The sequence below is a fragment of the Grampus griseus genome (genome assembly GCF_964374135.1).
Source record: "Grampus griseus genome assembly, chromosome: 3".
NCBI classification, from domain to species: domain Eukaryota; kingdom Metazoa; phylum Chordata; class Mammalia; order Artiodactyla; family Delphinidae; genus Grampus; species Grampus griseus.
The window spans coordinates 82,908,535-82,923,904 of NC_139019.1; the positions used below are offsets into that span (position 1 = coordinate 82,908,535).

The 15,370-nt window shown below is 38.2% G+C and overlaps 1 protein-coding gene across 16 annotated transcripts in view; it reads left to right on the forward strand.

Annotated features, from left to right (window-relative positions):
* Positions 1–12,970, forward strand: part of PAM (peptidylglycine alpha-amidating monooxygenase) — a 282,213-nt gene extending 269,243 nt beyond the window's left edge. For 7 of the 16 annotated variants that reach the window (XM_082650122.1, XM_082650119.1, XM_082650111.1 and 4 more), the window contains 5 exons: positions 425–524; positions 2,634–2,687; positions 8,360–8,563; positions 11,436–11,492; positions 12,139–12,970. In XM_082650122.1, the coding sequence (XP_082506248.1) occupies positions 425–524; positions 2,634–2,687; positions 8,360–8,563; positions 11,436–11,492; positions 12,139–12,314 (591 nt within the window). In that variant the 3' untranslated portion in view covers positions 12,315–12,970. The remainder of the gene's footprint in view (positions 1–424; positions 525–2,633; positions 2,688–8,359; positions 8,564–11,435; positions 11,493–12,138) is intronic. The other 9 variants (XM_082650123.1, XM_082650115.1, XM_082650124.1 and 6 more) reach the window with 5 other exon arrangements.
* Positions 12,971–15,370: the final 2,400 nt, after the last annotated feature.

Here is a 15,370-nt window from a genome sequence, read left to right on the forward strand (position 1 = left end):
CCGTTGCGGAGCACAAGCTTCAGACGCGCAGGCTCAGCAGCCATGGCTCACAGGCCCAGCCGCTCTGCGGCATGTGGGATCTTCCCGGACTGGGACACGAACCCGTGTCCCCTGCATCGGCAGGCGGACTCTCAAACACTGCACCACCAGGGAAGCCCTGTTCACTTCTTAAAAGACTTGAAAGTCAGTGAGGAGGCTGCCTCAGTGTTTCCCAGCACACAGAATTATGTCTGGCAGAGGCAGTGTCCAGTGCGTGAAGGGATGACTCTTTCTGGCCTAGAGTTGCTTTGATGGGAATCATTGTTTCTCTGGTCTGAGTAACATGCTTATGGTCTTCTTGTGTGCTGTACTGTGTTTGTCTGCCTTTTCATGAAGACCTCAAGTACAGGCTCACCACCGCACTATGTGCTTCTTGTTTTGGCAGCACTTCGACATGCCTCATGACATCACTGCGTCTGAAGACGGGACCGTGTATGTTGGAGACGCTCACACCAATACCGTGTGGAAGTTCACCTCAACTGAAAGTATGACCTTTACAGCATTATTGTCCACATTTTCCCTCAGTTTTATTGCTTAAAAACATGTCAAAAAATTTACATGTCCGTCTCTTTTTATTGCTAGGAGTAGAGTAGGGAATCAAGGTATGACTGGCAGTTGTTAAAAGACCTGTTGGTAGTCATTTCAGGGATTAACTTTTTTAAAAGCGGAAAGAAACTTTTTTTTTTTTTCTGCTGGCAGTTATCCCCTTATTTCCACAGATATTCCACAGGAAATTCTTGATGCCTGAAGTAAGGTCTGTTACATTGAAAGCCAATGTTAATTCCAACTTAGTTCCAGAAGGAGGAGATGACTCTGGCAAAGCAGAGGGCCTGACTGAGGCATCCCTTCCCACGTGGCTCTTCAGCTCTCAGTAGCTGCTGAGCATCTTGGAAGACCAGCATCTGAGTCAGACACATATCATCCCAAACAGGAAGCCCTCTGCATTTTCCCTTTAGACTTCAGCTTGTTCAAAATACTGAACTATGTTTTCATGTAACTCCAAAAGTGTGTCTGGGGACAGAAGAGTTTCTCTATCAGGATCAGACCAGATAGTTTGGAGACTTCTAATTGCAATTTGAGCACTATTTCTAATTCTTAAAAAGTATACTAACATAGCCACCGATACCATACTAAAAACTTAAGTTTTCTAAATTGAACAGTACCAGATGCTTAGTAAGCCACAAACCTCAATGTCCAGAGATGCTTTTAAAATATGGCAGGGTCCAAACAGTAGAAGATGAGGTTAAGGAAAAGAATTGCGGATAATAAATTTGAGGTATCAGGACCTACAAACAGTTTTAACAGTTTTACAGTTAAAACAGTTTTAAAACCTACAGCAGTTTTAAATAGAGAAATAATAAAGACTTGTGGACCTGATGAAGATAAGAAATACTACTTATAATAAGGAAAAATGCAAATTACAACAAGGAAAAAATACAAGGTATAACAAAGAAAAGTAAAATCATGAGTCCAAAAACTTTAATCATATACTGTACAGGTCTTGGAGCCCAAGTTAATTTGGTAACTGTTGTCTTCAGAATTGTCCTTTGAGTAATTTTTGCTCTTTTGTAATAAGGACCCAGTTAGGGCTGAATGTCCAGAGGTGCCCATGGACTATTCCCCTCCAGCAGTAGCTCCACATTCCCCTGCAAGTGTGCCTCTCCTACCACCTGCCTCCTCAAAGAAGAACCAGAAGGTGTAGGCAGACAGGAAAGCAAAGAGATGGATAATTCCCAATTGCATGACTGAACCCAGGCTTTTCAGAATAAAAGATGGATAAATACCTTTCAAGATGGAAAAAACTTCAGAAATCTAACTAGTATCTTCATTTTACAGATAGGAATATGATACTTGAACTCATTAAGATTCCCGTCTAAGGCTCATTATTCCACCCTAGCTGTTGGTACTAAACAGAGAGGCATATCCAAGTCACCTGGAGAAGGTTTTCAAAGCACACATGGCCAGACCCCATTCAAGATCTATAGAAAGAAGAAGAGTTATAATATGGGTATTTTGGAAAGACTTCCCAAGTTGTTTTGAAATATCCCCTGATTGAGAAGCACTACAATATAACATTCAGCTACGAAAGAGAAAAAGCCTTCTGCGCAGTCCAGAATGCAACCAAATAATAAATCTGGGAAAAACAGTACCTTGGAAACAATAGGATTGCTATAGAAGACTAAACAAGTGTCTTGTGTATTTATGTTGTAGTATTTAACTAGTCAAATCAATCTGTCAACTAGAAGACTGATAAACATGGCAGAACTAGTAGTCAGTCTAAGATGTCCACATGAAAACAGAACTACTTGATATTTCAGAAATAATACAGAATTGTAAACTCCACATGGAAAATCTCATTTTAGATACGAAGACCTTGGAAATATTATTTCAGCTTTCCCTAGGAGGATTTCATCTAGGATTCATGGACCTGGCACCTCATTAGTGACTTGTATCAAACTCTTTTCTAATATACTAATGTACTTGATGAATTAAAGAAATATTATCTACTGAGAACAATTAATATCAAAATTAAGTTTTCAAACATTCTTTTTGGGGATTCTGATTTTCTCTCTCCTTGCTGTACTGTGTTACAGAAATGGAACATCGATCAGTTAAAAAGGCTGGCATTGAGGTCCAGGAGATCAAAGGTTGGTCAGATTCCTCTTGTGACTTTGAAACCCAAGGCTATGTGTGTTGAATTCTTTTATGGCTCTTGATTGCACTTAAATATTATCAGGCTAAAAATATAATATAATCTGGTAAATTATCGATAACTTCTACTGTGTGCTTGAGGCTTTAAACCTACATGCTGCCACTGCTTTTTCTGATAAAATGGAATAGTAATAATGAGCTCAAACTCACTGATTTCAAGTGATGAAAAGTGATTGGGGATGTAAGAAATCTACAACAAGTGGGTCAGAGGCATTCAGAGAGGAAAAAAAGTTAGTCAGTCACTTTTGGAAGTTTTAACCTCAGGCAAGTAGAAAAATAACATCCAGCATGCTGGGAAAGGCCTTCTTTAATGGGCTCTAATCTTTAGAGTGAAAAATATCTTTGGAGAGTTAATAATATAGGGGCCTGAAAAGATTAGCTGCTCCCTAAGCTCCAATCTTAGTACCATTCAGCCCCCAGCATTTACTGAGGGCCATCTATGTGTAAGGCACTATAGCAATGGAACTGCCTGACTTCAAGAGACTTATAGCCTGTAAGGACTCTGTGTGTGTGTATACATACATACATGCATATTCATATATAGAAATAAGTACTACATCATTGGTATGTATTGTAAGACATGGGGGGATGGAATTTAGCTACTGGCAAAACTACTGGGTTCATTTGGAATCCCAGTCAAATTATTTTCTCCCTTTCTTAGGATCAGTTTATATTGATACATTTTCTATTTTCAGGGATTTGACATTGTCGTGTAGTTAAGAACTCACTAGAGGTGTTCCTAATGTTTAAGTAGCAAAGTGATTCAATTCTTAGTTGCTTTACAAATGATTCTCCCAGATATTAAGACTTAAGCCTAGGCTTACTTGTTTTCCTTTTTCATGAAAGCAGGTGGAAAAGAGAGGAAGAGAAGCCAGAACCAAGAGGCAATTTAGGGCTTTTATATAGGCAGATAAGAAAATATAGTCGGCTCCAGGTTGAAAGGGGTAAGATAATATTATAAAATAAATAAATAGCAACTGTTTGGCATTTGTAGAGATTCTACCCAGGTGACACTACTGAGTGACATTCATACTACACATATTGAAGAAGTTCCTGATCTGCTATTTTTCTGTTATTGTTATGTAAAGAGTTATCAATAAGTTCTATTCGCCCTGGAATAAAGACGTTGGAAAAGATACCGTTATTAATAAGAGCTGTCATTTATGGAGCACAAAAAATGGACTATACAGAGAATTAAGGTTAATCCTTACACCAGCCATATGTTAATTGCTATTATCCCCATTTTACATATGTGAGAAAATTGAGGGTCAGAATTACTACTAAGATATTAAATGGCAGAGCCAGAAGTTAAACCAGTCTGGCACCAAAGCTGTGCTCTTAACCACTATTACTGTACTGCTGAGGAGAGGTCAATACCACCAATTCATTCACCATAAATTCTTCCAGGAACTACAGGTTGCGGATGGTTGCAGTTTACTCTGAAATCTCTGGGATTTCGAAGTGGCCTCAGACCGTTTCTATTTAAATAGATCCCACCAAAACTCTGAGACTATACTGGTTGACCTGCTGTGAACAGCCCAGCCACACTGATCTCACCCACTGGCAACATCCTCTCTCCTGCACACCACTGAGTCTGTTTGGTGGAGAAACCTCTCAGCAGCTCAAATAGTCAATTTAATTGAAATGCCTTGTCATGACAGTTCCATTTTAATAGTTAGGAATACCCAAACCCAAATGAACTTGTTCTAGTCCTCTTTGAATCCGTATGACTCTTATTAAACTTTTTTATAAAAGATTATTTTCTTATTACAAAAAGGAATATAAATCATTCTGGATCTCCATGAGTTTGTCTTTTATCAAAATCTGGAAGCTTAATTTAAACCACCTCTTACAAAGAGAGGGAGAAACACCATCCCAGATTTAACAGCCCTGTAGATACATGGTAATTGTAAATTTTGAAATTCGAGTAACCTTTGATGACACTCATCCCCACTGTGAAAGGTTATACAACCGATCAGTAATAGAGTTTCAGAACCAGTGTTGTGTTGTCAGGGAGTTCCAGGGATAAGAGAATTTGTGATGATAGAAACTTAGGAAAGGGATTGAAACTTTCGAATAAAGTTACTAGGGATAAAATAGATATGCCAATATCCCACCAAAAGCATAGCCCTTCACCCCTTCCCCACCTCCACCGTACAAGATGATGATGGCAAATCAGACTTAAGAAAATAAAAATAAATTCTCTGTTTTTAGCAGTTAGCATCTTAGACCTTATGGAGAGCAACACATTGTAGGGGAAGCACATTGCATTTAACAAACAAACCAAAAAATGAGTACAGGAATACTCGTTTTATTGCAGTTTGTAGATACGCACTTTGTGTGTTTTACAAATGGAAGGTTTATGGCAGCCCTGCATTGAGCAAGTCTGTCGGCGCCGTTTTCCAGCAGCATTTGCTCACTTCATGTCTCTGTGTCACATTTTGGAAATTCCTGAAATATTTCAAACTTTTTCAATATTATTTGTTATGGTGATCTGTGATCACCATCTTTGATGATACTACTATGAACTCGCTGAAGGCTCAGATAATGGTTAGCATTTTTAGCAAGAAACTATTTTTTAATTAAAGTATATACATTGTTTTTTTAAGACAATGCTGTTGCACCCTTAATAGACCACAGTATAGTGTAAAGATAACTTTTATATGCACTGGCGAACAAAAACATTTATGTGACTCGCTTAATTGCAATATTTGCTTTATTGAGTTGGTCCAGAACTGAACCCGCAATAGCTCCAAAGTATGCCTGTAATCTCATTGGTGCTATATGTACTTTTCATGTCTTCTAACATGCTACTTGCCAGTATGCCGTCTACAACCTTCAGCCTTCAGTTCCATCTGTGATGGACTGGGTCATAATTGCTATGTTGCTGTATTAAGAATGTCTGTCCTTTCCTGTCCCGGTTACTCCAGGTCATCTCTGGGCTTCTCTCTTTCTGTCAAGGGGGGAGAGACATGCACGTTCTTGTGTGTGTGAGCTCACACAGGAGTGCACCTAGCCTCCCTTTCTAAATGCATTGCTTTAAAGAAGAAGGAAAAAACTTCCTATACATCAGCTTTCAAAATTCTTTTTATTTCCAAGTATCTCTAGAGATTCCAAGAAAGCTTGTTTGAAGACATATTTTGTTGCAGATTGAATACATCTGGCCTCTTATATAGGAGAATGTCACAATGTCACATGGGGTACCCCCATCTTCCAGAAGCCCCAGGTCCTGGCTAATCTTAGAGCTTCTCCATTCCATCTTCATCAGGGATGCTCTAAATTACTGGGGGTTTTAATTAAAGAATTTAGGATAAAGAGTAAAAGTGACAGAATTTAGATTGTTCTTTACGCTTTGAATGGAATTCTTAGTCTCTTAAGTGATAATGATTTTTTAGGCTTTTTACTCCACTTATAACGGCTTCTAAGAAGAGCAGCAATTTTTTCTTTTATATTGGGAAATTAAAATTTTTTATCCTCTTTCTTTAAAATGTAGAGCATCTTTTAAAATCTAAACATACTTCAGCTGGTTCCAAAAGTTAGAAAGTTCAACTATTTTTAGTAGATGGCACTCAGCGTACAGAAGGGTTGTGGAAATCAAGAATTTCTAAAGTGCAGTGCAGTGTGCGTATCTTAGCAAGTTCATTACCTCATTCTCAGCACAGTTACTGTGAATGGTAAAATGATTCTGTTAGTCTGTCACCTACTTCATAGTTCTTCTTTCCTTTTATTGGAGCCCGATCCTAGCTCTGCCTTATCGATGAAACTAGATATGAACTGGTACAGCCAATGTCTTAGGTGTAGGTAAACCACTGAATGACAGGTAGGAAGTGCTATGTAATTACTCTGATTATAGTCACTTTCAAATAGAAATAAACCCTTCTTCCAAGGCAACAAGTTCTTGACTACCAATCTATATCTTGGGCCTGTATTTTTTAATCCTATCATCTCTTTATTGTTATTTTTTGCTTAAATATAGAACAGGCTTAAATATAGAACAATTTGTATACCTTTTCTACAACAGTGAAGAAAAAGACAAAACAGCTAGTGGTCAGGAAGAGTAAGAATCACATTCATATTCCTCTTGGAAACTGAGACTTAAAAGATTAAATTTGAACCATTTAGATCTATGAACCAATCCCCTTCCTTCTTTCCCACTGAAGCTTCAAGACCCACTTCAGTGGATAAAGGAAGGGAAATAATGGTCTCCCCTTAATCACAGTACAGGGAAGGAAATGAAGACTGTGAGGCCATCTGTAAAATGGTGGTAATAATAGTGCCCACTCATAGGCTTGGTGTGATGATTAAATGAGAACAATGCCTGAAACAGAGTACGTGCTTGATAGATTTAACTGAGACTGGGAAGGAGGCTGGCTCAGAACATTGAGGCAAAAACCTGGGACCTCCCAATTGTGTGTATCATAAATTGTGTTTACAATGCCTTAAGCAATTTAAGAAATGCTTCCTTGGAGAAGTGTCCAGCAAGCTACTAAGCTGTGTCCATACATATTAAATATGAACCAAAGATTTTCCTGATCATGTTAAACCACTTATCCCTGCCATTTTGTCAAAATTTCCATGAGGCCATATGGTGCACTCTGTATCATAGGGCAGAGGGCACACCAAGAAGTTGAAGTTCAGAAACCTTGTGAGCCTTTTGGCAAACATGGTTGTGACTTCCAGCCTTCACACACAGGGTTCTTGTACAAACACATATATGTACTTCTTGGGGGCAAGAATGCCTCAAGGTTCAACCTCATTTTCAAGTCAGTAGTTATTAAGATTCCTGCAGCTGCTTATATGGTTTTATTGTATCAATTTCCCAAGCAGTACTTAGGCCTGATATCTACCCAGTATCTGCCAGTATCACAGAATAGTTGTGTAAGTTATTTTCATCAACAACAAATGGACATACAGTGCATCTGTGTGCACTTACAACTTGCTGGGAATGGTAGAAAAGAACCTGGAAAGGACACAGTTCCTTTTTCCATTTCTTAATTCTAGAATTAATATGTGCAACTATGCATGTGAGGTACTAATAATTCATTGAACATGAAAGAGGTTCATAAACTGAAGACACAAGGAAACAAATACTAAGCACCTTTTCTATGATAAACATTTATCCTCAATAATTTCATGAAGGAGGTTGTTATCATCATTACAGTTATACAGAGGAGGTTTCCAAGGCCCAGATCACTTAAGTAACTTGCCCAAAGTTACACACGCTGACTATGTAAGAGAACTGGGATTTGAGCCCAGATTCATCTGACTCCACCGTGCATGCCAGTTCTGTCCCCTACACCATGCTGCCTGTCCATTTTAACTTTGAAAAAATGCAAAAGTAGGATATATCTTTTGTGGAATTATAGTTAAAGAGGGAACAAAGAGCAGAACCAAAGAAACCCAATTTAAAGGGGAAAAATCATGCACTGGGAATTTGCTAGTCACAATTGCCAGTTCGGTAGATGCAGATATTGAAATATGAACCCCACATGCATTGAGCTCAACAGGTTCTTCATGAGCAGCTGTTAATTTGACTGGGTAGGGGCGGGTGGGAGGGTTTTGGAGTTTTTGAGTTAGTTGAATATTGTAAACTCTTCTTTCCCTGAAGAATCCGAGGCAGTTGTTGAAACCAAAATGGAGAACAAACCCGCCTCCTCAGAATTGCAGAAGATTCAGGAGAAACAGAAACTGATCAAAGAGCCAGGCTCGGGAGTGCCCGTGATTCTCATTACAACCCTTCTGGTTATTCCGGTGGTTGTCCTGCTGGCCATTGCCTTATTTATTCGGTGGAAAAAATCAAGGGCCTTTGGAGGCAAGTAAAATGAGCCCCTTGAACTTGGAACCTGACCTTCGAAAGAATGTTTGGCCTGATTATCCTCAAAGTTTGGTTGTGATGTTTTTCAGTGTTGTTGTTTTTTTTCTTGTGTTCTCTACCTTTTTCAACATTGTCTATGTTCCAAATATTGTCTATAGTTAGTATCACAGTGGAAATATATATCTGGAGCTTCAAAATTTGGATAGATTAAAATATAACCTTTATTATTGCCTTTTAGCGTTGGCTTAAACCCATTTAATGTCTCCATATGAAACTGCGTAGATGAGTAGAGTCAGTATAAATTAGCTGAAGGGTCAGGAAGGAGGAGATCCCTTCTGTTAGAAACAGGCCCAGTCCTCAAAATGCCTGGGTCAGTTTTTTAGAAGTAGTATTTTTCCCTAGTCCTGGCTCTAGCTCCTAGCTACATGACCTTGGGCAAGTTACTTAATCTCTCTAAGCCACTTCATCTATAAAGTGGGGATAAAATACTCACAAGGTTGTGTAACGATTAAATGAAATAATGTACATAAAGCATTTATCACAGTACCTGGCACTTAGTAAGTGTTCAATTAATACCACCAATAATTATTAGGAATAATCATTGGTAATAAAGTAATAAATGTCATAAGAAGTCATAAAAGATACTTGTCTTAAACCTCAGCTCTCTCAGGAAACCAACTATTTCTATAAGAAACCATTTGATAGTTTTTAAATAGTCATAATTTAGGCCATCAGCCTTCCCTAACCAAACAAGGGAGGGTCCAATACTGGTGTCAGTATTTTATCAAATCATTATCATATTATAGGACCCTTTCAAGGTATCCACATAAATAAACAAATAATCCAACTTGTGATCCTCACCTGTCAGGAAGAGTCCCTTAGCTGGGTCCCCAGGTCCTAAGGCAGGAGGTTACAGCTATGCTTGGGAAGGCGTCCATGGACCAGGGTGGAAGGAAGCATTTGATCAAGAAACAGCGCATCTGATCGTATTTCAGGCCAAGGCAACCATGGCAGGGATTCAGTGCCCATGGCAAAGACCTGACACAGAAACAAAACCAGAGGATTTAATTTAATAATTTGTGAAAGGGAATTTTTCTAGGACTTTCTTTTGCTTTTCATCTGCAATCAGTAAAGCTCTGCAAAAATACAGCTAACTCTTCCCAAAAGGGTCTGCTATGGAGCACTTGTTACGGGTATGGAACTGTGTTAAGCAGAGGCAAAGATAAGTAAATGTAGTCATTATCTTCATGGAGTTAGATGGAAACTTCAAAAGAGCAAGAATCTTGTATGTTTACTTGTTTACTGATATATCCCCAGCACAAATAACAGTTTCTGGCACTAGGGGTTTGATAATTAGTCATTGGGAAAATGACTGAATACATAAATGGAGCTCAGGGAATAGATGACACATAAAAAAGAAATGACACATAAAGGTATTAAGAGAGGGTGGTAAGTGCAGTGATAAATACACAGAGTATCAGGAACACATGGGGCCTGGGGGCAGGTAGCAGGAATGTTGGTAATCAACCCACACTGGAGGTGGAGTGGCTGGGGAGTCGAAGGTTTGGTGTCTCCTGTTTGCTGTGAGCACGCGTGGGTGGCACTGTTACCGGGATACTGAGTTTACAGGCGTGTGTTGGGAAGACAGGGACCCAGGCCGAACCATATGAAACTGCCATTGTTCAATCATGTTTTATTTAGAAAACTACAGTTTTATACGGTTAAGTCTAATACATTTAATTCTAAAATTAGATCAGCCTCTCACCTTTTTTCAACATTTGTTCCTGATAGATCTTATCCAGTCTCTGAGGGTTTTTAATAACCCTCATGAAAGGCCTTCCACTTATTCAGCACACCCTTACAGCATGTCAGCTCCACATCAGACACTGTCCTAGGCACAGGGGATGCAAAACTGACTAGGGACTGTCCCTCATCCTTATGGAAATTACAGTCTAATTTGTTGGCTTTCTAACGGTCTCATCAGATTTTTCTTGCCTATTTCTCTCCCCACCAACTCCTGCCTTTGCTCTGTCCTCGCCTGTGAGCTTTCTCCACGATGCTGCCGCCTCTCCTGGTTAGAGACTTTGAGCCTTCTTTCCCTGACCATAGCCCTTAAGGGAGTGTTGGAAGCAGGGCAATGAGTGCAGGGTGGTACGCAGCACACAGAGAAATAAGTCCATAAGGAGTTCTGCCTCCAACTAAGGAAAGAAAGTCAATTCTTCATGGAGATGAGCTGGAATTTGGGGAGCCCAAATTTTGGAATTAGGGTCACCTTGTATGGCTGAAAATACTCAGGGTTTCAGGTTTTTTGCCTTCCGTCTTACATAAAAAGGTAATGGTGTACATGGATCCAAAGCTTTCTCAAGCAGGACATGTACTGTTCTTAATAGAAAGACAAAAACCTAAGACCAATATTCCTAAAACTGTAATAAGCTTCCAAATTTTTACACATTACTGGTTTGTCCTAATAAAGGTAACTAATATTTCCTGAGCATTTACTGTGTGTGTACCAGGCACTGTTCTAAGCATGTCACATGCAGTATCCCATCTAAACCTTACAGAAGTGTAGAGATTGTCATTGATCTCTCTTTTCTCAGAAGAGAAAACTGAGGCTCAGAGAAGTAATTTATTGAGATTGCACAGCCTGTAAGAGACACAGGCAGGAGTCAAACCCAGCTCTGGACTTTGTATACATCACAATAATATATTGCCTTTATTTTCCCTTAGAATTCTAAGAATACATACAGACAAGAGCCAGGCCTTGTTATTAATCATTCATGAATTAATTCCTTGTTTTGTGTTGAAAGTTGAGCCCATGGATTGAGGAAGGTGTCTGGGACTCATTTTGAAATATGCCATCTTTTTCTAGCAGATTCTGAACATAAACTTGAGGGAAGTTCGGGAAGAGTTCTGGGAAGACTTAGAGGTATGCCTGTGACCTTTTAGAATCCTTCACGTGTGATTCAAAGTCAACAAGTGTGTGTCTTGTAAAAAGCAGGGAGATATTTTTTATTTTCTCTCTGGAAATTAAACTCCTTGTGTGCAGCACAGCATCCCCAGAATGCAAACCATGAACCGACCGAAGTGTGTGGCTCTGGTGCAGGTTCTCCAGCTTCATTTTCCCAGCTTGCTCTTCTGTATTATCAAATTCTCTTCCCCTGCCTTTGTATCTGGCTTCATCTATCTTCACTATATTTTCTATCACTTCTGTCAGCGTGTCAGTGCATGTCTTGGTGAAGATGACCTTTTCGTAAAGTCATTGAAATGAAGAGCTGCTCAAGGGGATGCCCATTCCAGAGAGCCTGGAACAGGCAGGAGGTGAAAAGTGAATCTGAAATAATCCTGCAGAAACACATAATCCTGGGGAGCTTTGGGTTTTTTCCTTATTTATTTTAATGAATCTGTGGAATCGTATCTTTCTGACTCTGTAGGATAAGTATCTCTCTATGTCACTTCCCCCCCCCGCCCCGCTAATATCTACCCTTTCCCATCCCCATAAGAATTTACAAGGAAACTGAGAATCATTTGTGCAAATGTTACCTCAATCCTCTGTCATTGTTCGATTTCTGCAGGAAAGGGAAGTGGAGGCTTAAACCTCGGAAACTTCTTCGCAAGCCGGAAAGGCTATAGCCGAAAAGGCTTTGACCGCCTTAGCACGGAGGGAAGTGACCAGGAGAAAGATGATGACGGAAGTGAGTCAGAAGAGGAGTATTCAGCACCTCTGCCTGTACCCGCACCTTCCTCCTGAAAACGGGGCTTTGATTTAGGTTGATGAAATTTGCCAAGAATGCCAGATTCCTTTCCCTTTAGCACGTTTAGCGTTTTGTGTATTTAATTGTAAACGGTACTAGTCTGTGTGGGACTGTACACATTTTATTTACTTCGTTTTGATTTAGTTGGCTTCTGGTTCTAGTTGAGGAGTTTCCTAAAAGTTCATAACAGTGCCATTGTCTTTATATGAACGTAGAATAAACAGTTCTCTTCTTCCATCACACTAGTAATTTAATGATGGAAGGTTTGCTCATCTGCATTTTTGAGACTTTTCTGTAGTTTGTAAATAACCCCATTCTCTGCTTGAACACAGTGTTTTCCCAATAGCACCTCCATTGCCAGTGTCTTTCTTTGGTGCCTTTCCTGTTCAGCATTCTCAGCCTGTGGCAGTAAAGAGAAACTTTGTGCTACATGACAACAAAGCGGCTAAATCTCCTTCTATTTTTTTAAAATCACTAACATTATATTGCAATGAGGGAAAGAAAAAAAAGTCTCTATTTAAATTCTTTTTTTAAATTTTCTTCCTCAGTTGGTGTGTTTCGGGGATGTCTTATTTTTAGATGGTTACACTGTTAGATCACTATTTTCAGAATCTGAATGTAATTTGTGTAATAAAGTGTTTTCAGAGCATTAGCTGTCGGAGTGTATTTTGCAGTTTTTGCATATTTGCAGGGTTTGTATACAACTTTTGTAATAATTACACAAACCACAGATATAGTGAAACCTATTCAATGTCTTCAACCAAAAGAAATGTATTAAAATTAAGATGGTATTTTATTATGTAGCTGATGTAAATTAAAAACCAGCCTAAGAGTTTACATACATGTGTAAAACCAGGCTTTCTTTTAAAATTCAAAGAGGTTTTTTGCCTGTATATCAATCAGAAGGTAAATACTTTAATAAAAGGTGATCATAGCTAAGAGGAAACCTGTGTCTCAAATTACATACGCAAATTAATCCATCAGTGTAGGTTACTACTAATGGTTTTCTTTTTAAAGAATAATTTTACTCCAAATACTCATGTATTCGTAGGAATACTCATCTCTTAAGTGACTACAAATTACTTTTAAAACACCTTTTTCATAATCAATGCAATTTAGTAAGAACCTGATAACTTTTCTTTTTATAATAATCAGACTCTAGAACCCTTTCTTCAAAATGCCTACTTGCAATTCAGGTATCTTAGTAGTAGCATGTTATAGATTTAACTGACTAATCACGAAAGCAATATAGAGTACTTTGCAAAAAAATTAAATTGTCTTCCAGCTAAGTTATTTAAAATATCTAACTTAACCTAGATGTTTTTCCCTCATAATTTACACCAAATTGAGCTAATTGAAAGATTTTTTTTTCCTTCGCAAATGAAGAACACACTTTTCCTCCCTCTGACCACTCCTTTATGCCCCTTTCACCACGGTAGTGGTAAACATGTAAATGTAGAATCACAACAACACTATTCTGGTGTATGTGTGCCTGTTCACTATATCTTACATGTTTGTATTTCAGCATCGGAATGTGTTATGTTATAGGCTGACTTTGATGTTCAACTTTTCTTACGTTGAGGAAATTAGTTGACTTACACTAAAGCCATCTTTTGTGGTACTGTATTAGATCATCAGCTCTATTAGTTACATATCTTTAAAGTTATGTATGCCTAATTTTGTTCCTAAACAGTTTTACAGTGGCTCATGGATGCAAAAAAAAAAAAAAAAAAACTAGATCAAAATGATAAGTTACAAGGAGGTGGTAAAGAAAAAGGGAAAACAAAGATAATTATTCTTGTATAAATTTTCATTTTTATCTTTGTTGTTCATGGGGAGAATTTGGCTCTAAACTTTCGAGCAGCTCATTAAGTAAAACTTGACTAGTTACATGATTCATGAGCCAGTTAAACATTTAGAATTCCTAATAATAAGATCAGAAAAATTTCCTCCCAAGTATCTTCTGAAAGATAGCACCATGTTGTGTTAATTAAAATCTTCAACAATATCCATAGAATAGACAAATACATTTGCAGGTCTGTTCTTACATATGTCCCTTAATATAGCACATGGCATTATATGCCTAATATAAGCAAATGGCCTTATAAAAAAGAAAATTCAGAAAAAGAAAGTCTGCATTACCATCCTGTCCTAGAACACCACCCTTATTCTACTAACCTGGCTTAAATAAAGATGGCGAACTGGAAATGAATGAACTGCACTGACTTCAGGCAATCTCTTCACTGATTTTTGTTCTTAGCTGAACTTCATTTATTGAGTTAGATATTGCACTGCCTGGGAAGTACCTAAAGGAATGGATCCCTTCGCAGTAGAATCACTGGGGAATTTAAGAAAAAAATGATTGGACACTACCTCCAGAAATTCTGATTTGATTGGCTTACCATAGGATATTGCTATAGGTCATATTTTTTAATTTCTTCAGGTAATTCTAATGTGCAACCAGAGTTGAAAACCACTGTCTTTGAGAGTGGCTGTTTTACTTTGCCAGTTTCTACAAGTGGATAGCTATATTTTCACATAAATTATAGTTTACAGATGTTTGGAGAGAGAAGATGGGGTCTGAGGTGTTTTGATATGACCGTTAGTACCAAGATCTGAATGCCTTAATTGTTAAATGCTTTAAATTGGATAATTAAAATAGGCATAATTGACTTATTAATAAGGCAAAGGGAAACAGCTGTGCTTGATTTTTTTTTTTTTTTTTACAATAAATTATCCAGAGAATATTATTTGGGGGAGTTAAAAAAGTAGCTTTGTCATTCACTGAGTTGGCCCTGAATTATCATATGCATAAAATCTTTTGTTCTAAGCTTTCTTCTTAGTTTATTAAATCAGCATATTCTTTTTCAAAGTTCTCATGCATCTTTAAAGTCTCACTCAGATGTTATATAAATTAAATATTTAAGTAGCTGAATGACAAGAGAAGCCACAGACGTGGTATTTGAGCTTATTCCCGTGACTGTCATCACCTAGTAGCTCAAAGTTGATGTAAGTCAAAGTTGATGTAGCCTATAGCAGTACTTCTCAGACT